Consider the following 27,005-nt stretch of genomic DNA (forward strand, 5'->3'; position numbering starts at 1 on the left):
AAGACTGTAAGTTCCTCTGTGGGACGCATGCACATGCATCACCTGAACTAGTTCCTGGAGCTGTAGCAACACCTGAGCTATATGCCATCCTTCAGGTTTTTGGTTTTCAGACTTTTGTTCAGATCACTGTGCTGTATACATGCAGTTTGCAGGAATCTCACTAGGATTCTCTTAAGTGCTTGTGATTTAAACCATCATGCAAATTGCTCAGGTGCGCATTGTAGCTTGTAAGTGGGGGTGGGGAATAGAAGATGCAACCTGAAAACTGCAGCAAACTAATGCACCAATTGCAAAATCAATTTTTAATTAATTTTAGATGTTCTCTAAGTTTAACCAGCCGGCAGATGGAGTGGAACAGGGTGGAGCGAACCTACTGAACAAGACCAAAACAGGGGAAATCTCCACACGTTGCTTGTTGCTTCTGCTAGATTTTACCAGGGAGATGTAGCTTGGTGTCAGCCATGTGTCCTCTGTAACATCTAGTTAGGCCTCTAGAGGCAGAATAATCTAGGCTAAGTAAATACACATTCAAATTTAATTTGCATAATTAATAGGGTAGCATTTTAGTTTCCTTTGCGCAGAGATGGCTCAGAGCCCTTGTAATGCTTGTCCCTTGGTCTAGGTTTGACCAGATTCCCCCAACCTGGTGCCCTCAAAACGTTTTGGACCACAACTCCCATCAGCTCCAGCCCAGGGTGGCCAATTTTCAGGGATTATGGGAGTTGCAGTCCAAAACAGCTTGAAAGCTTCAGGTTGGGAAAGACTGGCCAGGATCTCGAAGATATCCCGCCCCCCTTAGAATGAGATTGGCATGGATCATTTTTCTCTGTCTTTAAATGTTGTGGGGGTATTGTAAGCCTAACCTGGTGGATCCTTTGGTTATGGTTATGGTATTTGCCTTAAAGGCAAATAAACCCTTTCTGGGACTGATTAACAACCCATCTCACAGGGAACATGCTACAGCATGGATGGGGAGCCTCAGACCCTCCTGGCCTTTCGTTCTGGCCCTCAGAACTCTTCCCAGGCCACACCCCTCACTGGTCCTGCTATGCACCTTGAATATTTTTTGCCTGGCTGGAACATGAATGCCCAGAATGCCCCTTGCTTGCCTAGAAAGGGTATGGGAATGCCTGCAGAAAGGTAACATTAGCATTTGTAGTTTTACCCATTCTTGCTTTTGGCCCAGCCCCCCCACCAGCATGGGACCCTCAGAGGGAAATGTGACCTTTGAGCTGCAAAACATTCTTTCACCCCTCTTCTACAGCAGCTGCAGATAAACTAAGCTGGAGGACTTCCCTTGCAATGACTGCATGGTCTCCCTTGACATTGGGACAGATTACTAATCTGAGGGAAGAGGGTGTCCCCCAAATGCTGCTCCCCATGCTATTTTGAGACATGGCAAAATGACAAAGCGCACGCATGCACAGCCAGTTTGTGCAAGAAGGGGTGAAAAGTGGAGTGCCCGATGCAACTGCGAATTGGGATTGCCTGTGTCTCCAGTTTCTCTCTCCCCCCCCCCAGCCTCTTGGTTGCTAGGTGGCTGGAGTCATTCCTGGCGGAGGGGGAATGCAATAATGGCTAATCTGCAGTTCTCCCCATTACACCTCTTAATGATTCCCTAAATCATGCTAATGAACTGCACCCTCACCCCCCTGCCTCTTGACCCTTCCCCTCAGAAGAGCACCAAAGGGCAGCCTGGATCCATTATGCTGGTGAATGCGCCGGGGCTAAGATTTATAGAGCAGGCGGGAGCGACGAAGTGGTCTAGCTGGCTCCTTGGCCCTTACAACAGGACACCTGGGCTGTCATTAAAGGTAATTAGTGAGCCAGTGCTGATTGATGAGGGGTCCAAATAGCCTCTTGGCCCAGCAAGGGGGTCTTGTTGGTTGGATCAGCTCCTTTTGATGCTCAGAGTGTAATGAAGTCTCCCATTTGAAACCTTCATTAGGGTCTTCTTAAAGGATCTGGGTTGGGGAGCAGGGTGGACCTCTTTATTATTATTTTTTTTAAACAAAGATGATACATTTATGTGTTGAGCCAAATAGGCCTGAAAATTTCATCCTCCTGCCCCTTTGATGAAATATTGCCTGAGTGTATTCATCTCCCTCCTTATAGGGTTGGAGTATCTCTCAAGAGAGAAAGAGGTGGTGGTGAGGGGGAAGGGGACCCCTTTCACATTTGTTTATTATGTTTGCATGCTACTCTTCTCCTGGAGCTCATGCAAAAGTCGTAGGAAGAATTCCACCCAGCAGTTCCAGTGTCTTGTGAGCCTGATTTCAGCTGCCATTTTGAATTTCATCTGGTTCTGAGTGCTCTGTAATTTATTCAATATTTTCCTTTGTTCATTGTAAGCTGGAGGATGGCCAGTTTCTTGGGAATCACACTATTCTTCAGGCAATAGTCTGGTAATGGGTATTTTGACATACAATCTCAGCTCTTTGTGGATGGTCAGGTTCTAAAAGTTGGCACTAGTAGTAAGAACTCCACAGCAGTGGAACACATGCACGTGGATTGTAGATCATGATTTGGGGGGTGGGGGTGGCAGAGCTAGGAAGTAGCTAATGTGCTTCCTGCACAATCTTTTCAAGAGGCAGATGGACAGTAGTTGTTCGTCTTTGCACATGAGTTATTGATGCAATAACTTGAACACTTTTTTTCCTGCCATACTTTCAAGTTTCTATTCTATAGAATAGAATGACCACTGGGGTTATGTGAAGTTACTTTGGGGGCCAGGTCTGGTCTGGTCCATATGAATACCAATTGACCATCGCTGCTGTTAGTTACTGCCCTAGATATTTTGGTACCTCTGTGGCCACTTCCAGATGATCTATTTATTGAGAGTTCAGCCTGATTTGTTTGCCTAGGCAATAGACAGTGTTTGCTAATGAATTATCATTCAGCCCGATTTATTTGTGGGGAGAGTAGATGATGTTGCATCAAAGCAAGTATTACCCCACACTTTTCAGTGCACCCCCTTGCTTTCCTTACAGCAAAAGGTGGGTTTGTTGCATGAGACCGCCAGGGTTTTAGACAGTAAGTCTTTCCCACCTTCAAGTGACTTAATGTTCTATCAATGCCCAATTGTGTTATGAAAATTCTGATAGTTAATCCATTGTAAAATTGCAATTATGTTATTTTAAAAACAAATATCTTGCAGCCAAAGAGTTGAGTGGGACCAGCACTAGTTTATTTTGGAGTCTCTGGATGTGGCACTGAATCCTCCTTCCTTCTGTACTTGCAGATGAATGGGAAGCCTTGTTCCACAGGCCTTTGGTAGAAGCAGGAAACCAATAGGTGTAATACCAGCTTTTCTGATACTGGGAGTGATGGAAACTGCATTCTTGATGGCCTGTTGTATGCATTGCCTCCCATCTCCCTCAAGCAGTTCTATTTTGTTCTTGGCATATATTGCCATAGTTTTTTCTTCTGTTTGCTGTTTGCATGCAACATTTGCTTTGCACGTAACCACCCACCATTTGCACTCTTTATTTTGACCTTTCTGTATTTGCATTGTGCGTTGGTGTAAGACACGGGTGGGGAACCTTGCGCCCAGCAGCTGAATATTGCCCTCCGGACCTCTCTACCTGGCCCTTAGGAGTCTTCCCAGTCCTTCTCCACTTCCCAGTCCACATTCCTAACCCCACGCTATGCCCCTCAACAGTCCTTCTCCATGCCCACCTTTTGCCTGTCTGGAATGTGCCTTTGAACTATGACAATGCCTCTTACTCACCTGGAGGGAAGAAGGAGAGATTTGCGTGGAACATGGGTGCATGTAGAAGCCTCTGACTTGGACTGTCAAGAGTCTCACCTGTTGCTCCACCCACCTTTCCTTCTGGTCCTGGCCAGCACTGGCATGTGGTCCCTGAAAGGTCGCCCATGAGGGAATGTGGCTCTGTCATACTGAGAAAGGTTCTCCATCCCTAGTGTAGGAGATGAGATGCTGTGGTTTTAAGGAAGCGGATATATCTCGGGCTGCATTCCCCTATCTACAACATGGGCAAAACACAGAATCACCGATTTGTGGAGTTAGAAGGGACAACGGACGGTCATATAGTCCAAACCCCTGCAATTCAGGAATCTTTCACCCAAAGTGGAACTCAAACCCACGACCCTGAGATTGAGAGTCTCATGCTCTACCGACTGAGCTGTACGACTCTGTTATAAGGCAGCATGCAAAAGAAGGTAGGAGATGGAGGGAATGAACAGGCTACTGGGGAGGCACAGCATTTGTGTCCTCTTCCCAAGATATTAGTATGGTCTTCAAGTCTCCAGTTTGGCAACTGTTGCCTATAGCCTTCTTTCCTGTCTCCCTTGTGCTTTGGGGCAGGGATGTGGGAGGAGGCTGTCCCATCATGTAATGAGATCAGCTGGGCAATGAACTGCATTGGCTACAACTATCACTTTGTAAAGTTTTTTTTTAATAGGAGGGGAAACAGCAGTAAAAGCACTTATGAGGTGATAAAGGGCTTTAATGAGCTGGCTCTTTGATAGCACAGCTGTAAACCGAGAGGGAGGCAGGGAACCAAAAAAAAAAAAGTGGATGGGAGAGAGCACTCAGGATCCACCTTATGGCCTCCAGCACTGTTTGTTTCAAGGCTCTAAATCAAGATTTTCTCTGCATTTTCCCATTCCCCAGGACAAAGGCATATCAATGCAATGTGATCACCCTGAATTGTGACTCTGTTAGAGACTTTGTGGACTCTCTCAAAATCATTGAGTGGGACTGTGGCTGCGTCCACAGCAAGCATTTAAAACACATGACTTCCCCAAAGAATCTTGGGAACTGTAGTTTATTCCTCACATAGTTCTAGTTCCCAGCACCCATAACAAACTACAGTTCCCAGGATTCCTTGTTGGGTAGTAATGTGCTTTAAATATGCTTAAAATGTGTGGTGTGTGCACAGGCTGTGAGGCATCTGTCGGGGATACTTTGAATTCTAGGAAATTCTGACATAGAATGAGCATGAGGACCTTGGATATCTAGTGTAGGTTTCTGAACCTGTTCAGGACCAGATCTACTGCAGTTTCATTTTGGACAGGTTGTGGGGAAACTAGGAAAAGAGAAGGATAATCCAAGGATAATAATTCAGTCATATGTTTGGCCAGGATCTTTAGAATGTGTACATTTTGCATGGAGGAAATCTGAAGCATGCCTCTGTTTTCCTTAGCAAGAACTTCCTTTAGGGATGGCGTCAGTAAAAATGGCTCCTTTATGATAGCAGGAACCTACTCTGGGGTTGCCATCTCTAACTAGAAATCTAGGCTAGGTGCAATTGGGTGCTATAATGGATCAGAAAAATGCAAATAGTTGTTTTCACCTAGGTGCAATGATAAGCAGGTTCTCCAGTCCCATCTGAGTTGATGATGCTACTGGCAATTAGGAAGAGCACAGCAAGTGCCCTTTTCATGAGCTGAGTTGCAAGTGCTACCCAAGACTAGAGCTCCCTTGCAAGTTAATTAGCAGGATAAGCTTGCCAAGATGTCAGCTGCAAGTCAATTACAATCAGAACTTCTGAACAGAGCTGAATGAAACCTACTGTTTAGCCCTAAAACTTGGCAGTGATAAGCGCCTTGAATGCAAAATGCAAAATATTGAATCTTGTTTTACCAGCTTTCATTTTCGGAATGACTTAAAGGGACATTGATATAGGTGGGAGAGAATACACAAAAAGTGCTTTTATTTGGTTTCCCTTGCCCTTTCTCCTCTTTTGCCATGCATTCTTCAAGACACACGTGTAGAGGGATATTGAAACACCACCTTCTCTTTCTTGAGAGGACCTGGGAACCTCACGTACCTTGAATGGGCTGCTGAGTTCTCCAGGGTACCTTTCTTACTTACAGAGTAGCCCTGCTTAAGGTAGCCTTCAACCATCTGGTGTCTTCCAGATGCTTTGGCCTGTAACTCTTATCAGTCCCATTCAGGCAAAGGCTGGTTTAAAGGGATTTCCCCTTAACTTTCCAAATTCATTTTGCACTGGGCATGATGGGATATATATATGCCTTTTGTGAGTCTAGATATGCTCCCGCTGCCCATAGGTTGGAGTTCCAACATTTAACCAGTTAGAGTTAATAAAAAATCACTCTTGATGGATTGATAAGGTATCCCAGTTAAGTGGACAGCAGATTTTGTTTTGATTTTTTAAATAATTAAAATAGAAACACAGTTTCAGAAGAGATATTTCTTCTTCCCCGTCAAACAGACGCAAATGCTTCTAAGACATGTCTGCTCCCACACATTTATGTCTCCACCAAAAGAACATCAAAATATGTTTGCTTCAGGATTTTTATGTTTCCTCCTTTAAAAACCCACATTATATATATATATATATATATATATATATATATATATAGATAGATAGATAGATAGATAGATAGATAAAGAAAAGACATAGATGGCAACAGGTCATCAAAAAGTAAAAGTCATGTAAGGTCATTGGTGTAGCCAGGATTTTTGTTAGGGGAGGCAGAACCGATGTGACTGGTCAGTTAGTTAAGTATTTCTGTTGTTTTACTTGATCGGGGTGGGGGTAGGGAGCTGCCCCCTGCCCACCCTTGGTTACACCCATGTGTAAGGTCCATCAAAAAAGATACAGCATGTATTTAAGATAATGGGAGAACAAAAGAGAAGAAAAAGAGGGTAAAGGACAAGAAAGGTGAGAAAAGGAGAAGAGAACGAAAAGATAGAAAGAAGGAGCTGATACATTTCATAATTGTAATTAAGGCATACAGAATTTTTTTTATTTAAAGAAAATAAACAGAAAGAGTGTTCAATGAAAAGAAATACACAATATAGTGCCACACAAATTCTAGTGGTTTCACTGTTTACTCACATTGATTTTATTTTATTATTACTGTATTGTATTGTACTTTATTACTACAGTATTTTAGAAATCAGTTTTAACTTCTTTTGATTATAAAAAGATTGAGAATTTTCCCCGCTAAACAAATAAAAAATAAGTATCTAATTTGTTTTATTAAACATGTGTAGAATCTGACATTCGTCAGTACAGATAGCAGGGCAATATACAGAACACAGAGTAAAACAACTCAATCAAATAATGAAATAATAATGATACATACTGAAATGCACCATGAAACAAATAAAGCAGCTGAAAACAACAGAGCAGATTAAGCCCTAATCAGCTTACAAAACTTGGAAAGCCTGGGCAAATGAATTAAGCCCCAACTTGATGCCAGGATGATAACAATGGCATATTCAACCCAAACAATTGATTAGTCAATTAAACAAATGAAACCCCTGCAATTAATTGACTAAGATTTCTTTAATTTGGATGACAGACCATTAAATTCCCTAAAGATGCCAAAATCTAGGTTTTATCCACCAGAATCTGCAAAGCCATTTCATTGACTGATATCTCCATGCTGGGGCTTGCCGTGACTGGGGTTGCGGTTTGGAAGGAGCAGAGGGAAAGGAAAGGCAGAGCTGTGGTGGTTCCTCTCTCCCCTGCTGTGGTACTGGATAAAAGGCGGCATTGTTGTGGTTTCACAGACAGGGCTTGGCGAGTGAGGTCCCTCGTCCTCCAGGCCTGCTGCCTGCTCTGGTTTTGTTGGAAGGTCTCATTGTGTCAGGCAGCACAGCAAATGGAGCGGACTCTGGCACGACATGTCTCTTGCCCTAACCTGGTCTTGAAAATGTTGTGAGAAAGAGTGGGGCAACTGTATAAATGAAGTAATTAATAGAAGCGCCAGATGTACTTTATTTTAAGAGATGGCCCTGTAGGCACCTAGGATTTTCATGCTGCAACTTTGCAGGAATCCCACTTGTGTGATTATGGCCACATCCACCCCATCTATTTAAAGCATTACAGTAGCACTTTAAGCAGTCATGGCTTCCCCTAAAGAATTCGAGGAGCTATAGTTTGTTAAGGGCCCTGAGACCCCTATTCCCATTTCAGAGCTACATTTCCCAGCATGGCTTTTAACAACCAAATCCCTCTTCACAGGAACTCTGGGAATCATAGCTCTGTGAGGGGGAATAGGGGTCTCCTAAAAACTCTCAGCATCTTTAAACAAACTATAGCTCCCAGAATTCTCTGGAGAAAGCCATGGCTGTTTAAAGTGGTGTCATAGTGCTTTAGCAACAACAACAACAATTTAAATAGATGGTGTGAATGTAGCCTATATTAATAGATATGTACTCTAACTATCTCTGGTGTGGACTTCCTGTTTTGTGTCAGTAGCACAACAGAACCTGAGACATACATGGCAAAAGTATAATCTCCTGTTAAATGGATCAAATGTTTGAGATGTCTTCAGTGCTGCCTTTAAATTCCTTTAGAGTCCTGTACCTGGAGAAATCAGCAGCAGGGAAAATGTCCATAGGCCCGTCCAGTGGTAGCTGTGCTATGATCATATCAGTGTTTAGCTCCTGGTTCATAATGTCTAGTAGAACTTAACCCATGGTATGACATTTCTGAGTTTTCCTACCACCACAGTTCCCATCAATGGCTGCTGGCAATAGGGCTTCGGGGAAGTAAGTGATGGCAGTGACATTGAGATAGGTAAATTCTTTTAGAATGTTCCGGAAGGAGATGGAGAGCTAACTGTGTGGCAGCCGTTTTGTGTGTGTGGCAGCATTTATTCATTGAACTGTAAGTTGAGCTTGCTCCATTGGTGCACAGGAAACACTGACATATTCTGGAAGAAATCCTTAAACCCAGGGATAAACTGGGCCTATTGGGCTTTGTCCTGATGTGGTAAGCTCTAGTGAGTTGTTTATAGTGGTACTTTACTTCACTGGTGTCTGGGGCTCACCATTTTGTCCCAGCCCAAGGCTTGGGACCATCTTGTTTGCAAGCCAGCTATCTTTCTCATTTTCTCTCTGTCCCTCCCCACTTCACTTTCCTTCTTCAACCCTCCCTAATCTCATTCTCCTCTTTAAAAAGCAATACCACCAGAGGAAGGAAATGGTGCTGCTGATATACGAGCTACATTACATTGGGACATGACCCAGTTGTGGGTTTGGTTCTATCAGATGAAGATGAATGTTGAATGGCCATGACAGATCTAAGCCAATGTCAATTCTGCAGTAGCCAGAGGCCAAAGCCACTGGGCCAGAGGCAACTGATGGCATAGGCTTGTGGTTCTCAAACTTGTTTCTCTGGGCCCTACTTTCAGAATAAAAATTTGCTTTCACCACAACATTTTTTTTTATTGATAAGAAATACATTGAAAAACAAAAAGAAACAACACAGAACACAACTACTTTATAATATGATCATGGGACACCCAGAAACTATAAATCAATGCAGCTACGAACATGAATCATTCCCACATACTTGATGCTCTCATTTTGAAAAGATATGTACTGTATCCATATTATGTAAATAAGAATTTTTTTTGTTTTGTCAGTATACTATAATATTCTGAAATGTTTAAAAGTTTCTATGATTGTCCTTGAATCTTCCTGCTACAATTGCCATCCTCTCCTGGCTCATCAGTGTGGTGCACCACACCCTTTGAGAACCACTGGCACAGGTGAATGACTCACTGGGCAGCATTCTTCAAGGAGCTCCTTCATGCAACCATCTGCTTGATGTGGGCTGTAGGAAATTCATATGGATCCCACAGAGACAGTGATATCAGTGTCCTGTAGTTTCAGACTTTGTCCCCAGACTGTTCACTTAGGACAGTAAGTTGTTCCTTCAGGTGCCCAAGCAAAGAAGTTTTTGTAAACTGAAAGTCCCCTCCCTGCCTTTGGGCTGCCCATTTGCCACAGGTGTAGGTATATATAGACAGGCAGGCTAGGAATGTCTGTAGGCATATTTGCAAGGCTGCATTTATTGGCCAATAATTGGCCAATAATAAACTGCCTTATACGGAGCCAGATCATTAGTTTATCTAGCTCAGCATGGTCTACTCTGACTGGTAGCAGCTCTCAAGGACTCAGACATTTTCTTCTGCAGCCCTGCTAAACTTTTTAAACTGGAGATGGTGGTGATTGAATCTGGGACCTTTTGGATGCAAATAATGTGTTCTGCCAGTGAGCTACAGACCCTCCCCATATCAATTTCAGGGCTCATAGGTCTAGGTCTTTTAGCTCAGTTAAGATTGTACAGCACATCAGCCAACCCACCTAAGTCTTTGTCCCTCTCTCTCTCAAAGCTTTTCTCTTTTCTCCCCCACATTTACTCCTTTCTTTCAAAGCTGGCAATCACTGGTCCACCCCCTGCTGCGTTTCCAAGGCTTGTCTAATCTGGAAATCGAACGTGAACCGAATTCTGTGTGTTGCTGGAAGGAAATATGAACCAAATGTAAGCATGGCCGTTCAGGGGGAAACACACTTCCAGGCCCAAGCTGTTTTTAATAAGGGATCTCAATTGGCAGGACCCGGCAACGCCAAGGCAGCAGGCTCAAGGAAGCCCAAGAAAAAAGAACAGTCAGCACTGAGCTAGTAGGAGAGTGAGGAGGACCCATGTGGTCAATTCAGCTGCTCCAGATTTGCCAAATTAAGGCTTCTTCTTCTTCCACCAGCTAGTTGTCCTTGGTTTGTGTGTGTCTCTGTGTGTGCCAACTCACCTATTTGTAGCAAGTTTATATTCTTCTTTCCGTCTCATGCTGCTGTCTAGTTTTAGCAAGTGGAGTGTGAATGGGAGGAGTTGCCTCTCTGCTGCATATTGAGGCAGTGGATTTCAACCAGTGTGCCATGGTACCCTGGGGTGCCTTGAATGATGGTTAAGGGTGCCATGGGCATCACTGGCCTCTGTCTCTTTTTCCTTACCTCCCTCCCCTGATGCTCTCTTACATCTCTGCCTCTCCAAGCCTTGCACAGCTGTTTATTGTAGCAGCCCTGACTATAAGCTCCATAGGTGAATGGTGCTTCCAGAAGGAATCTCTCTTTGGGGTGTTAGGGGACGGGTAGGCAGCTCAGAGACCAGGGGCAACAGCAGCGGCTGCCTGGAGGACTCACAAGGAGAGTGGAGAGGAAAGGAGGCTGGGGGAACACTCCACAAGGGTGGGTGTTCAAAAAAGAGTGAGAGACTGCCAGCTCTGCAGGCAAGAGGTGACATAACTGGGCTCCTGATCCCCACAGGGGTGCCGTAGAAAGAATGTAGTTGGTTAATGGAGCTGTGGACTCAGAAAGGTTGAAAGCCTCTGGCCTAGGGCCTAGAGGCACATTAACCTGGGGCAACGTGGTTTGACAGCTGTTTCTTTATGTTGGGTATTGTGTATGGCAGGAATTGGAATTAAGAGATATCTAAGGCTGAAACCAAGAGCCAATTAGACTTGCTTTTTGAGCGGGGCGGGAAGTATGAATGTGTCCACCTGTCTTAAGGTGCTTGCAAAAAATGCAGGAAAGTTAATGCACGCACCTTATTTTCCAGAAGCAGAATGCATTTGGCAAGCTTCCAAAACCAATTAAGAGAATATGTATTTATCTCTTTTTCAAGCACTTTCTTCCTTTTTGCATTTCCACATAGCATAGGGCTATGCTAATCCCTACCTTCAAAAGGCAAACTTCGCCATAATGATTTCTGTCATAATTTTTTTTTATCAAAATCCTAATTCAGATATCTGATGTTGATATTTAGACTGCAATGATTGTGCTTGTTGAGTTAAAAGAAGTGCAGCCAAAAGATCCAGACCTCTTTTCATCCCTCAAACCCAAGCCCTACAAGTGAATTCATGGCAAATCGGTTGCTTTTGCAGTGGAACTTAACTCAAATGCCAAATTTTGGCATAAATAGCGACTGGCCAGAAACCAAATTCCATAAACAATCAAAGCCTCTGGCATGAATATCTGCTGCTACAAGTTAGCCTTCATTTAACACCAAAATGATGCTAGGTGCTGTTCGTATTTAGAGATGGTGCGACACTCCCACCACCATCCAGAAGAATTCAGTCCTGGAGATTGATTTTGTCATATTTAATGCTCAGATAGCCTGCCGCTGGTTCGGAGACAGGCTTCCCACAATAAGGATTTTATTGCTCATGGGTTGTGGGTCTAAATCTGCTAGACTCTCCTGAACACGACTTCAGTGTCCTTTCGTGCTTCGCCAGCCCCAGCTTCCCCCGGAGGAGCATAGCACTGTGTTTCATTTCTCCTTCCCTCCTCCTCCTCCTCCTCCCTTTGCTTCTCTTGTGGGGATGGGGCTGCAGCTGAAACTCGGCAGCCTTTCAACCATTAAACTATATAAAAGCGCGGCAAAGTTATGCAGCTGCCCATCGAGGAGGGGCCTGGAGGGGAGGGGTCTGCAGCCATAAAGAGAGGGTTTCTCCAGAGGCACCGCCCCTCCCCCTTTCCTTTGGAGGTGAAGGAGCTGACCCAAGAAGAAGCAAGGAGAGGAATCCACGGTGACACCAGGCAAGGGAAGGCGAAGAGGCAGCAGCGGCTGAGAGGCACATGCCCAGACGTTGCTGTTGGCTGGAAAGCCTCGCACTTTCTCCTTTCCTCTGCCTAGTCCTCCTACCCCTTGGCTGCGCGGAGGATGTGCTGAGCTGATGCTGTTATGCTGTCGGTTTCACTGAGTCTCCCAAAGGGCCGATCTGGTGACAGGATGACCTGGGTTTGCCTGTCTTGCATGCTTTGGGTACGTAGATGTCTTTCGACGACATCCCGCAGCATCATTTTCCTCCCTCGCCTTACTCCCAAGGTGCTTGCTTTTGGTTGTGTTGCAAAGCGAAGCCGGGCTTCTGGTCGAGGGGTTGCAGTTACTGGGCAGGAGTGTTTCATTCCACTTTTGACCGCATTTCCAAACAGGGCAACTGTAGAGGAGGAAGGAGGGGATGTCGTGGGAGAGCTTTGTGTTTGTTTCTTCGTGTGTGTGTGTGTGTGTGTGTGTGCATCCATGTGTTAATGCCAGTTGATGGATGGATTTCAAAGACTGCCTCTCAGGGATTGGAAAGGGAGACGAGGATCGGGAAAAGGAGAGGAAAACCCTCCTAAAGGATTCCATCTGGATGTGACTTTGCAAGGAAAGCCTTTGATGCTTGCTGTGAAGCAGATGTCCAGCTATCCGGCTCGCTGTGCCACTGGAGAACACTGCAGGGAAGCCGGGGATGTCGGGCTTAGAAGCATTTTCTTCCTTTCTCCCCTGTTTAAAATGCCATTAGTTTTCACGTGAGGGGGAAATTGACTTTTCACTGTTTTCCCGGCGCTTGTGAGAACCAGATCGCTCGCCCCTTTCTTTACCGGTTTTGCAGCGAAAGGGAGGGCAAAACGAACTGTTCTCACTGAGAGAGCCTCTATGGTCATTTGGAGGCGATCTATTAATGCAGATAGTGGATGGGTATTTGGAACTGTGGAAACCTGAGCATGACATATTGGAGACCACCCACTAGGCTAGAAAGGTGTTTTGCAGTTGCATCCTGGGACGCACGACGGTGGCACCAATATCTAGAAGTGGATCTGGCTGTTTTAAGCCCCTTCCAGGCATCATGACCGATCATATTGGAGACGTGCATGTGACCTGCTGTACACGAGTGAGTGTCGAAGCTAGGATAATCTCTGGCCACCTATTTCTTTTCCATGTCCTGTAGGTCAGGTAACCTGCTGCACGTGGCTTGTGTGAGAATAAGCAAGATTTCTGATTTACAGTGGTACCTCGGGTTAAGAACTTAATTTGTTCTGTAGGTCCGTTCTTAACCTGAAACTGTTCTTAACCTGAGGTACCACTTTAGCTAATGGGCCTCCCGCTGCCGCTGCACGATTTCTGTTCTCATCCTGAAGCAAAGTTCTTAACCTGAAGCACTATTTCTGGGTTAGCGGAGTGTGTAACCTGAAGCGTATGTAACCTGAAGTGTCTGTAACCCGAGGCACCATTGTTATGGGAGAGAAGCAGCCAGTGGGAAAATACCACAGGTTAGGTGCTTCCACAGGCAGGAAAACAGAGATGCCAAAAATAATTCTGTTTTTAAAGAGCATTATTTGTGCTTCCTTCCAATACTTCATCTAGTAATCCTGCTGGCCAGATCTTGATACAGTTTGGCCCAGTGACTTGGAAGGCCACCCTGAGACCCATTTGTAACAAGGCAGGATTTGCTCCGTAGCTGCTCAGCCTGGAAGGGGGGCGGGAATGGGCTTTGGGACATAACTAATCGGACAAACATTTGCATGAAAAGAGAACTCTGCTTCTCCAGAGCGGAGCCTGTCTGCCTGGTCCCTACAGTTACAACCCGCTGTTTGTGACATCGCTTTGTTGCCATAGCGATGCTTTGGGTGGTCCCAAAGACGTGGGGGGGGAGGTGGGTAGTTGGAGGACAGAAAGAAGCCAAGAAGAAGTGGGAGTGGGGGGACTCTGCAACTGCCAAAATTGGCCTGGGTTCTGAAGTGGCCTTTCAGGGGGAGAGAGTGGCGATGGATCATCAGGTTCTCAAATCTGGGTGGAAGAGCCAGTGTTGTTGGGGTCTGTTTCCAACACTACCTCATATTAGTTACTCCACAGTAATAAAGATGTGAGCTATTCTTGCTCTTGCTATTCTTGCAAAGTGAGGTGGTAAACCATGGAGAAACAGTGGCAGATTTTTTGTTAAGTTTTAGATGTCTCCCTAAAGAAACAGAAGCAAGCAGAGGGATAGACTCACGAGTGCCGATTCACAAAAGCATTTCCTACAAGCTATGCTTATCCACACATCCCATTGTGCCGCTGCTTTCTCCCTTGAGGAAAACTGCTCCTTAGTGTTAAATCAGAGCAAACAGCAATTCAGGTTTTCTCTGGACTGGCATTTGCGCCGATCTAGCACTAAAGAGTGAGTTTTCCTTGGGAAACGAGTTGGGCAAGGGGAAAACTGATTGGAGCCATGCTTTCTAGGCATGGGATGCATGCAAATGTAGATGAGCCCTCTCTTTGCTGTATTGACTGGCGTTGTGAGTAGTCAGGAATGTATTTTTTTAATTCCAGAACCCTCCGGTTCCTGAAAACCATTTGAAATATGGGCACTGAGTCGAGATCTCTGTGCATGAATTGGCCCATGATCTGTCTTGCGCAGGAGCCTTTCCCCATTGTCCCATCTATTCCTGGTTATGGTCAAAATGGAGAGTAATCTGAATATATGAACAAGAGACCTAAACAGTTTCAGCCTTCATGAGACTTACAGGCCCAGAGTCCCCTTGGACTCATGGGGAAAGTTCCTTACTCCTTTGATGGTTTGCTTAGTCTCCTTGCATGTGTACAGAGGAAGCCGAACCCTGTATTCAAAGAATAAGTAAAAAGGGAAAGGTAAAGGACCCCTGGATGGTTAAGACCAGTCAAAGGCGACTATGGGGTTGTGGTACTCATCTCGTTTCAGCCCAAGGGAGCCAGCGTTTGTCTGCAGACAGCTTTCCGGGTCATTTCATGGAGGACCTTAAGGTCCATAAATAGCAGCACTCTAGAGGTCCCGGGCCCTAAGGAAGTTAGATTAGCCTCAACCAGAGCCCAGGGCCTTTTCAACACTGGCTCCGGCTCTGTCTCATGAGACCAGGATCTTGCGGGATCTGATTTCTTTCCGCAGGGCCTGTAAGACAGAGTTGTTCCTCCTGGCCTTTGGCTTAGAATCAGTTTGATTCCCTCCCCCCTTTCTTTTTTCCTTTCTCCTCCTGTGATGAGGCTGCATTTGAATGTTTTAATGTTGTATTTTAATCTTGTTTTTTAATTTGTATTTCAATCAACTTGTTTTTATTATTGGCTGTTAGCTGCCCTGAGCCTGGTCTTGGCTGGGGAGGGTGGGGTATAAATAAAATTGATGATGATGACGATGATGGTGATGATGATGTGGTCAGCAGGACTAAACCGCTTCTGGCACAACAGAACACTGTGGCGGAAACCAGAGCACACGGAAACACCGTTTACCTTCCCACCACAGTGGTACCTATTTATCTACTTGCACTGGCATGCTTTCGAACTGCTAAGTTGGCAGGAGATGGGACAGAGCAAGGGGAGCTCACCCCATCGCGGGGATTCGAACTGCCAACCTTCTGATCAGCAGGCCCAGCCATAGTGTGATGGCCTGGGATTCCGATTCGGAGGATGAAACAGAGGAATCCCAGCCTGCACAAGAGTCCCCGCCTCCAGGGCCGGCTGAACTGGGGCAAGGCCTAGATGCTGAAGAACCTGCACCTGTGGCAGTGCATCAGGAGCTGGCCCCAGGTGAAACCCTTCTGGCCCCAGAGAGGCTTGACGACTCAGTGGCCACAGGTGAGCCTCCTCCAGGGCCCAGTAACCCTTCGGCCTCTCCTGATCTGCAGAGGCTTAGGGCAGAGAGGCGAAGGGAACTGGTTGCCCCCAGGAGGAGTGCTCGCCTTAAGGCCAGAGGAGGCGGGGCTCCTGGGGGCCGGGACCGCCCCTGGCCTTAGAAGAGGATAAAAGCCCAGTCAGCCTGGCCCCAGGTTGCGGGAGCAACGTCGTTGTTGGCTACGGACCTACCTGTGTTCTTGATCCCTGCTCGGCTTCCTGTTCCTGACTATCCAGTACTCCGGTTCCCTGCTCGGCCTCCTGTTCCCGACCATCCGGCGTTCCTGTTACCTGCTCCGCCTTCTGTTCCAGCGTTCCTGTTCCCCGCCCGGCTCTCTGCATCGGACCTCGCCCCTCTTCGTGTGGACTCTGCTACACTCACGGTACCTTACCCCCGGGACCAGCACAGTTTGCTCCCGCCACACCCGCACTCCCCCTTCGTAGGGGTGCGTTCGGGAAGAGCCAGAGGCCATGGCTGAACAGGCGGCTGCACTGGTGGCTTTGGCCCAGGAGAACCAGGCCTTGACTCACACCGTGCAGCAGCTCAGCGACGCGGTTGTGGCACTTCAGCAACGCTTGGAAGCCCTACCGGCTCCTGGGGCCGACGCCCCGGCTCCGGGCAAGTACCCAGTGTCTTTGCCTGAGAAATTTGATGGAGCCCCGGCCAGCTTTCCCATGTTCCTGGCCCAGGCCAAGCTGTATATTCAGGGGCGAGCCCGGAACTTTCCTGACGACCGCACCAAGGTGCACTTTTTGATTAGTTTGTTAAAGGACCAGGCGGCCAAGTGGGCGTTGCCGCTACTCAGGCAAGACTCCCCCTTGCTGGCAGACTATACGGGGTTTTGCAATCGTTTGGAGGCCGCGTTCGGCAACCCCCAGAAAGAGAGTCAAGCCAACCGGGCGATTCGGCGTTTGAAACAGGGCAAGTCCACGGTGGCCACATATACCACGGAGTTTCGGCTGTTGGCACAGGACTTGACCTGGAATGACTCAGCACTGCGGGACCAGTATCTCGAAGGGCTTTCGGACGAGGTACTGGACCAGTTGGCCACAATGGAACGCCCCACCACGCTGGACACTCTCATTCAACGGAGTCTACAAATAGACGACCGGTTGGAGGATCGTCGTCAGGCCCGGGGTCGCCGACACTCCCAGTTCACGGCACCAGCTTTTTCCGGCAGCCCCACGGTCACAACTGATTTAACGGAGGAGCCTATGCAGCTGGGGGCAGTGCGGCCACGCCTTTCCCCCGCAGAGAAGGCGCGGCGTCGGGAGGGAAATCTCTGTCTTTACTGTGGCGGAAGTGGACACTTCGCTCGGTCCTGCCCTGAGAAACGCCAGCCGCAGGGAAACCGCCAACCCCAGTAGCTGATGGCCCTAGCTACCGGGGGTCCCAAACCGTACAGAATGGGCCCGCACCAATGGACTTGCAACATCTTATGGTTTCGGTACGTTTATACCCTCCAGGGGGGCCCTGGATCCTCACCCATGCTTTGGTAGATTCAGGGGCAACCCGCTCCTATATGGACGCTGCTTTTGCCACCCATCATCAGGTGCCACTCCGGAACAAGCCAGTACCGATCCAGGTGGAAGCGATTGACGGACGACTTCTGCGTTCAGGTGCTGTTACTCAGGAGACCCAGCCCCTGGTCCTGTGTCTCCAGCAGCACCGGGAGTTGCGAACTTTGGACATTGCTTCTATGCCCCGCTTCCCCCTGGTGCTCGGGATGGACTGGCTGGAAGCCCACAACGTTCAGATTGACTGGGTCAAACGGACCGTGCACTTCCCAGACCCATGTTCCCATGCTCAATCCGGAACGCTGGCGGCCGCGCCCTCAGAGGAGGCAGCACCCACGCTCCCAGCCGTGTACCAGGACTACCAGGACGTGTTCGAGGAACGGGGGGCAGACCAGCTGCCGCCGCATCGGCCTTTTGACTGCGGCATAGACCTCCAACCCGGAGCGCCTTTACCAGTGAGTCGCTTATATTCCCTAACAGAGCCAGAGCGCGAGGCTTTGCAGGACTTCTTGCGCAAGAACCTGGAGCGTGGGTTCATTAGGCCTTCCACCTCGCCTACCGCGGCACCAGTGCTTTTCGTTAAGAAGAAATGTGGGGAACTCCGCCCTTGCCATGATTACCGAGCCCTGAACAAAATTACCGTCCCAGACCGGTACCCCTTACCCCTTATCTCGGAGCTGCTGGAGCGGGTGCAAGGGGCACAGGTGTTCACCAAGCTGGACCTCCGAGGGGCCTACAACTTGATTCGGATCCGAGCCGGGGATGAGTGGAAGACAGCGTTTGGGACCCGGTACGGGCAGTTCGAATATTTGGTTATGCCTTTTGGTTTGTGCAACGCGCCTGCTGTGTTCCAACGCTACATCAACCACGTGTTTCAGGACTTGTTAGACAAGTACGTGGTGGTGTATTTGGATGACATACTGATTTACTCCCGTGACCCGGCTCACCATGAGGGACATGTCCGGACCGTGCTGCAGCGCTTGCGTGAGCACCGTTTGTACGCAAAGCTCAGCAAGTGCGAGTTCCATCAGCGGACTGTGGACTTCCTTGGTCACCGGCTCTCTCCAGATGGGGTGCAAATGGACCCGGGGAAGGTGACAGCGGTTCGAGAATGGGCGGCACCCCGGAACCGCAAGGACCTACAGCGTTTCCTGGGGTTCGCCAATTACTACCGGACCTTCATCGCTGATTATGCTCATCGCACCACCCCGTTGACCCGGCTACTGCGCCCAAAGACGCCGTTTTCCTGGGACAAGGAGGCAGAGGAGTCGTTTCAGGGGTTGAAGGCCTGTTTCCAGAGGGCACCAATCTTACAACATCCTGACCCCTCTCGACCTTTTGTGGTGGAGACCGACGCCTCCAGTACGGCTCTCGGTGCCGTCTTGTCTCAACAGATTGGGCCTGAAGCTCCACTCTTACCCTGTGCCTTCTATTCCCGTCAGCTCCTACCAGCGGAGCGTAACTATACTGTGTGGGAGCGGGAACTACTGGCCATCAAGGTAGCCTTTGAGGTCTGGCGCCACCATCTTGAGGGGGCACGACATCCGGTGGAGGTGAGAACCGACCACCGGAACCTGGAGTACCTCCAGACCACCCGCAAGCTGAACCAAAGACAGATCCGGTGGGCGTTGTTCTTTTCCCGGTTCCAGTTCCGGATCCGCTACATCCCTAGCTCTCAGAATCAGAAGGCGGATGCCCTGTCCCGGAAACCTGAAGACAACGCAGACACGGTACAGCAAGCAGAACCCACCACGATCCTACCTCCGGCTGCATTCCTGGCCACCCAGGAGGCGCAGCCACTGCAGGTTCGGGTGCGGGAACAGCAGCGGGTCGACGCTTGGGCCCAGGATCGGCTCCGGGAGCTGGCTGAAGGGTCCAGCCCACAGTATCCGGGACTGGTCCTGCATCAGGGCCTTCTGCTGCATCACGGTCATCTGTACATCCCGCCAGGGCCACTACGGCTGGAGGTTCTCCGGATGGCCCATGATGCCCCAGCAGCGGGGCACTTTGGACGGTATCGGACCACCCATCTGGTCAGTCGTGAGTTTTGGTGGCCCCGCCTGAAGGCTGACGTGGCTCGCTACATTGCTGGTTGTGATGTCTGCCGGCGCGCCAAGGGACCGACCGGGCGACCCCCCGGCCTACTTCAGCCATTGCCAGTTCCACCGCGTCCTTGGCACACGGTTTCATTGGACTTTATAGTGGACTTACCCTCGTCTCGTGGCTGTACCTGCCTTCTGGTTTTCTCCGACCATTTCACCAAGATGGTGCACTGTGCTCCCTGTCCATCTGTACCCACAGCCAAGGAAACTGCTCAGCTGTACCTTCAGCATGTCTTCCGCTTGCATGGCCTACCTGAGCGTGTGGTGTCCGACCGGGGCGTTCAGTTCACATCCCGGTTCTGGCGAGCATTACACCAGACCCTCGGGACAGAGGTCTGCCTCTCGTCAGCCTACCACCCACAGACCGATGGCCAGACGGAACGGGCGAACGCGGTGCTGGAGCAGTACCTCCGGTGTTACTGCAGCTACCAGCAGGATGACTGGGTCGACCACCTGGCATTGGCAGAGTTCGCCTATAACAACGCGGTGAATGCGTCCACCCAGCAGACCCCGTTCCAGGCCAGTTATGGTTATCATCCACGGCTGTTTCCAGAGGTGCTGCCGGCGTCCGCGGTCCCGGCGGTGACGGAGTGGCTTCAAGAGCTCCAGTCCCAGCAACAGCTTTTGGTGGAGCAACTGCACCAGGCCAAGGAAGCGTACAAAGCCCAGGCCGACCGCCACCGCCAGGTGGGGCCGGAACTTCGCGTCGGTGACCTGGTTTGGCTCTCCACTCGCCACCTCCACCCCTCTCGACCTTCGCGGAAGTTGGACGCCCGCTTCACCGGCCCGTTCCCTATCGTAGACCAAGTCTCTCCTGTGGCATTTCGTCTCCGGTTACCCGCAACCCTGAAGGTTCACCCGGTCTTCCACAGGTCCCTTTTGAGTCCGGTGGCCCCACCCGACGAGTTCCACCCGAACCGTCCCCGACCGCAGCCAGTGTTGGTTCGGGGAGAGCCTGAGTACGAGGTGGAACGCATCCTGGACTCCCGATACCGCAGGGGAAAGCTGCAGTATCTCATTGACTGGAAGGGGTACGGACCGGAGGACCGTTCCTGGGAACCAGCGGCCAATGTCCACGCACCTGCCTGCCTCCAAGAGTTCCATGCGACGTACCCCGGCAAGCCGGGTCCGGACCCTCGGTTGAGGGGGGGGCCTGGGAGGGGGGATGGTGTGATGGCCTGGGATTCCGATTCGGAGGATGAAACAGAGGAATCCCAGCCTGCACAAGAGTCCCCGCCTCCAGGGCCGGCTGAACTGGGGCAAGGCCTAGATGCTGAAGAACCTGCACCTGTGGCAGTGCATCAGGAGCTGGCCCCAGGTGAAACCCTTCTGGCCCCAGAGAGGCTTGACGACTCAGTGGCCACAGGTGAGCCTCCTCCAGGGCCCAGTAACCCTTCGGCCTCTCCTGATCTGCAGAGGCTTAGGGCAGAGAGGCGAAGGGAACTGGTTGCCCCCAGGAGGAGTGCTCGCCTTAAGGCCAGAGGAGGCGGGGCTCCTGGGGGCCGGGACCGCCCCTGGCCTTAGAAGAGGATAAAAGCCCAGTCAGCCTGGCCCCAGGTTGCGGGAGCAACGTCGTTGTTGGCTACGGACCTACCTGTGTTCTTGATCCCTGCTCGGCTTCCTGTTCCTGACTATCCAGTACTCCGGTTCCCTGCTCGGCCTCCTGTTCCCGACCATCCGGCGTTCCTGTTACCTGCTCCGCCTTCTGTTCCAGCGTTCCTGTTCCCCGCCCGGCTCTCTGCATCGGACCTCGCCCCTCTTCGTGTGGACTCTGCTACACTCACGGTACCTTACCCCCGGGACCAGCACACATAGGGTTCATGAGCTTGTTGGATTCCCCCCCCCCGCCCCAGTACCAGAGATGAAAAACAATGCAGGGAACCATTTAAATGGAAGCAGAGTGTGGCCTCCACAAAATAAGAAGCATGTTTGTGTATGTTTTCAGACCGTGCTTCCCTCTGCTTCCTGATTGCTGGCTGCTTAATAAGCTAACGAAGCTCTCCAGTGATGTAAGATCACAACGTGTTCATGCGGAGTTTTATCTTTTCCTTTTTTATTTTTTTGCTGTGGGAGGATTTTATTGCAATGATTTAAATGATGGGGGATGACACGTGTTGTGATTTATCATCCTGGACAAGAACAGGGGAGGAGTAGCTTTGCCAGGTCAGAGAGTTCATTGCGCCTAGCATCCTTTCTCTGATAATGGCCAGTTCCAGATGCTTTTGAGGAAATGTTTTAACAGCATGGGGTACTAACCGGGAACTCCAGTCTCTGTTGATCACTTCCAGCCTGTTGGAAGCTGATGTTTTTGGGAGAAGAACATACGAGTTCCCAGGAGCTTGCCTGCTTTTCCAAAAGCAACAATAGAGGGAGGTGAAAGACCAGAGCCAGCTTTTTGGGGTGGGGAGGGGTGGGGGGATACTATCCAGTGACTAGATATTAGTTCAGGTCTAGACACTAAGTATTTATAGCACCCCTTTCTGATTAAGAATCATGAATGATAATCAGCGACATTTTAATAGGGTTACTTGGGAAATCTGGAAACTATTTGTAACTCCAAGGTGCCAGTCATATTTGTAGCAGCTGGAATCAGAAATTGTGCCAGCTTTATGCAATGAAAGAAAATAAAAGGATGGAAATTCAATTATGTTTAAAATATCAGATTTTTAAATATAAAAAAGGATTTGTGCAATTTAAAAAGCTCAATTACATTAATGGTCTTTTGTTTAAAAATGTAGTTTGCAACAAAATCTGAATTAAGAAAAGAAACCAATTAGACTTAAAATATTTGATCCTTTTTTATAGATAGCAAAACAGAGTGATCACATATTCTTCTCTAATTATGCCTCCATAATTCTCTGTGTCTGTTTTAGATTGTAATCCTTTTAGGAAAGGGACCCATCATACCTGTTCTTTATACTGTGCCATCTACAAGGAAGGCTCTATGTCAATAAATCTGCAGCCCAAAATCAAACACTGCATTAAAGGTGTTGTTTGCACAACACAGCAAGCCCAAATAAGTGGGAGATTTCTACAGCTATTGACATGCGCCCACAACTCTCCACCCTCCATTCAGGCAAGCAAGAGTTGATGGGAGACATTCTAGGCAGACAAATGAACCAGAGTAAGGTTTGGAGCAGGACAGGTGAGGGGTGTCACCTGGGAAAAGGGGGTGCGGCTTTGGGGAGAGTGTGACCTGGTAAGAGGCATGGGGAATAGAGAGCAATAGTGACTAGTAATCGTCTGCCACTGTGCATCTGACTTCCAGGCAACAGAAGCACTACTGCTTACTAGGAGAGGTAAGGGCAAGCAAGGTGGTGGGGATGTTGGCACTGTGTGGGAGCAGTACCAGGGCCCCTGCCCCTTCAACCCTTCTTCTAAGTGGCAGCTACTCTGCTGCTGGGAGGTCATTTGTGTGGCAGTGCCCCTCCTTGCTGGCTGCTACAGCCAGACATAGGAAGTCTTGATGGCCGCATTTGCCCTTTGGACCTCAGGCTCCCCACCCATGTTAAACAGTTGGTATATAACCAAATGTATATAATTTTGCAGTTCAAAAGGCACGTTATGGCTTTGACCAAAGGTTCTGTCATATGCTCCTATATAAATGCCCTCTTTTAATGAAAACCGTTATATTCTACCAACCAGGTAGCAAGATGTGCAAAACCTTTTTCTTGGTGAATTAAACTGCAGATTAAACATTCCTGATTTTATTTAAATTGCCTTGGTTCGAACTTTATAAATTTAATAAAACAAACAATTTTGCATGTTCCATGCATAATTGCAAATTAACCATAGGTTACGGTAATTTTCCCTTCATGGAGATACAGTAATTTCCTGATAGGAAACTGAATATTACTATGTATGGAAAGGGTGTGTATATGTGTTCAAATGGTTTTATTCTCTTGGAACATTGACTGGATGTCAGATATTCAATCCTCTGGGTACCCTTGGATAAAAGGGCATTTGACTATCCATGTCTTTTCTTTGGGGAGGTTATGGCTGTGTAAGAAAAGCTAGTACATGAACTGCCTTCAGATACAAGCTAGAGGACTGTGCGGTTAGGCAGCTTAGAATCATAGAATTGTAGAGTTGGAAGGGACCCTGAGGGTCATCTAGTCCAACCCCCTTTCAATGCGGGACTCTCAGCTAAAGCATCCATGACAGATGGCCATCCAACCTCGGCTTAAAAACCTCCAAGGAAGGAGAGTCCTGAGGGAGTTTGTTACACTGTCAAACAGCTTTTTCTGTCAGAAAGTTTGGTTGGAATCTCCTTGCTTGTAACCTGAATAAACTGAATATCCAGAGCGGGAGAAAACAAGCTTGCTCCATCTTCCATAGGACAACCCTTTAGATATTTGAAGACGGCTATCATATCTCCACTCAGTCTCCTCTTTTCCAGGTTAAACATACCCAGCTCCCTCAGCTGTTCTTCATAAGGTTTGGTTTCCAGACTCTTGATCATCTTGGTTACCCTCCTCGGCACACATTCCAGCTTGCCAATAGCTTTCTTTAATTGTGGTCACAGTATTCCTGGTGTGTTCTCTATAAGGTAGAATAGAGTGGTACTATTGCTTCCCTTGATCTGGACACTATCCTACTGTTGATGCAGCCTAGAATAGCATTAGCTTTTTTGGCTGCTGCATCACACTGTTGACTCATGTTAAGCTTGTGGTCCACCAAGACCCCTAGATCCTTTTCACACATACTGCTAGTAAGCCAGATGACCCCCATCCTATATTTGTGCATCTGGTTCTTCCTGCCTAAGTGCAGAACCTTAGATTCGTCCCTATTGAAATTCATTCTGTTAGTTTGGGCCCAGTTCTCCAATCTGTTAAATTCATCTTAAATCCCAATTCTGTCTTCTGCGGCATTAGCTGCGCTGAGCATTTCATAATATTGGAGCTCTTTTTCATAATTTTAATTTGAATTACCTCTAAAGTGAAGCAATGTAAATGGCTGCTACTTCACATAAACAGAAAATATCTGCAAGTCCTAAGTTAGCAACTCTCTCAATATCCTTGGGTTGCCTGCTTCCCTGCGCCACCAATTATAATTTCCCATTACGATCAGATGTGTTCATCATTTCCTCTGGGAGACAAAAATTAGCTTGGATTGATGTGTGTGCTGGTGAGTGATTTGAGCAATATCACCTCATTGTATGTGTTCAGTCTTGTCAAAGCTCTTTTGCTGTCCTTCAACCCTGAAACATGGTTATTCAGTTAAAAAATTGGCTGTGGCTACAGCCCTGGCTTTATTTGTCTGCTTTCAAAAAAAATGCTAGATGCTTACAGTTCTTCATATGGATTCCTTGTGTGCTAGGCAGGCAGCTAAGGTTGCCTGGCAACCATGGCCTCCTCCCAAACTTGCATGGGAAATGGTAAAGAAAGAACTGGATTAGAGTTCTTCTCCTTGAGTGCTGTGGTAAGTGCAGTGCAACTTGGGAAAAGAACACAAGAGCAGCCATGTTTGGTTCGGGCAGTAGGCCATTCAATCCTGTGTCTTTTGACAGTGGTTAGATTTGAGTTTTTCAAGACATTTTAATGAGCAGGGTACTTCATTTCCAAGCTGCAATCAGTGGTGTGATTTTGGTGGGAAATGGGGAAATATTAAAACACTAATCAAATTTTGGGAGGATTAGAAAGCAAAAGATTTCTGGAGTGAAATGTTGATGCTCAGGACTTCACTAAACTTTTTTGCACTAAGGCAACAAACAAGGGAGCACTTCTCTGATCTGTCCAGTATTGGCCGAACTGGGTGGATCATTATTACTGCTCTGGTTCATGCTGGCTGGGCCTCATTCTGCTATCCCTCAAAATATTAAACAGCTTGACAAAAGTCAAATGGGCCTGGGGATGCAATCCTTGCCCCACTTCAACACACTGGAGCTTACTGCTAAGTAAACATGGGGAAGATTGTGTTACTGTTGGAATTTGTGTTCAAGGTTAAAATAATCATCTGTCCTGACTGCTGATGGTTTACTCTGAAGCACCAGTAAGGTCTTTCTTCCAATATAGTTCCTGGCTCTCAGAGAAGGCAGAACACATGGATTTCAAAGTCCATGCCCTAAGTCCATGCTCTTACTAACAGCACATTTGAGGACTCTTTGCTTCAGCAAGTAAACTCAGCTGCCCTTGAGTGCAAAGCTGATAGGTTTGGGGTATAAATTTTCTTAATAAATGAACAAACTAGTTCTTGTCCCCGTGGTTAGCCCCAGGCAAGATTGATTTCCTATTCATGTAGCTCAGGGAGGACACAGTCCTTGTGCTTTAGTAAACCTCTCTTGCCTTTCAGTGGCACCCGTGGCCTGTAAACTTAATGAGAATAATCACTCTTAATTAGACAGCAATTTAAAAGGCAGCAGTTGAGCTCTTGATTGGGGAGCCCTGCAGTAAAAACATGTTATGTGAGTGTGGCAGATGGAGGGGAGGGTGTGGCTCAAGGGGAGAACTGCATTGGGATAAAGGGAAGGGAGAGTTAAATGAGGGTTCAAGAAGGTTGTTTGTTTATTGCTACAGAATGAAAAGCAAACCGTTGAGCAACTTTATAACAAGACTATGGGGGAAATCAAAGGCATAAGAAAGCGAAACTGTTTCTTTCCCCAGTGTCAGCCACATAGGGCAGCATTAGAGAAGCAGTAGCAGATGGCATAATGGGGCTTACCTGATCTCTTGGTAAGTAAGTCATTGCTGCTTACTGGAAGGGGCAAGGCAGAGGGGGTGGAATGAGCCAGATGCACTATTAGGAGTGCCAGATGGGCTCAGCAGGTACGTTTGTACTGTGATGACCTCATTCCATCAGTCTATCCTCCCCCCATAAGCAGCAGTGACTTGCCTGCCGGGAGGTCAGGTAAGTGCCTCCACCCCACCAATGTCATCTGCTACTGTGGAGAGGGCATCTTTCATTCTGACCACAACTGGTGACAAGGGTCATGTCTTCTATTTGCAGGTGGGGATGGTGACCTTATGTGGTACCTTCATCCTTAACAGCTGTATTGGGTGCGGGGAGCACAATTTAAGGTCCCAGCTCTTGGTCTTGTGGTAATGAAGGACTTATTTTCACCCGGTTTGGGTCTTGCTTTTGCAGATGCCTCTCTGCCTAAGATGATAGTGGGTTTCATTCAGAAAAACCACCTGCAGGTTGAGTTTATTTTATACAAGTGTGATGCTGTGGGTACTTGGTTCAGGCTATGCTTTGTAGTACCACACATCCCAGT

General features: G+C 48.0%; 1 protein-coding gene across 20 annotated transcripts in view; it reads left to right on the forward strand.

The window, feature by feature from the left end:
* TNS1 (tensin 1) overlaps positions 1-27,005 on the forward strand; it is a 331,981-nt gene that overhangs the window by 65,803 nt on the left and 239,173 nt on the right. The window contains exon 1 of one of the 20 annotated variants that reach the window (XM_083488028.1): positions 12,437-12,551. The exons of the other annotated variants lie outside the window; for them this stretch is intronic. Within the exon in view, the coding sequence (XP_083344154.1) occupies positions 12,471-12,551 (81 nt within the window). The 5' untranslated portion in view covers positions 12,437-12,470. Of the gene's footprint in view, positions 1-12,436; positions 12,552-27,005 lie in introns of those variants that run through there. 20 annotated transcript variants of the gene reach the window in all.

Source organism: Podarcis liolepis (genome assembly GCF_965112155.1).
Source record: "Podarcis liolepis genome assembly, chromosome: 1".
Lineage (NCBI taxonomy): Eukaryota > Metazoa > Chordata > Lepidosauria > Squamata > Lacertidae > Podarcis > Podarcis liolepis.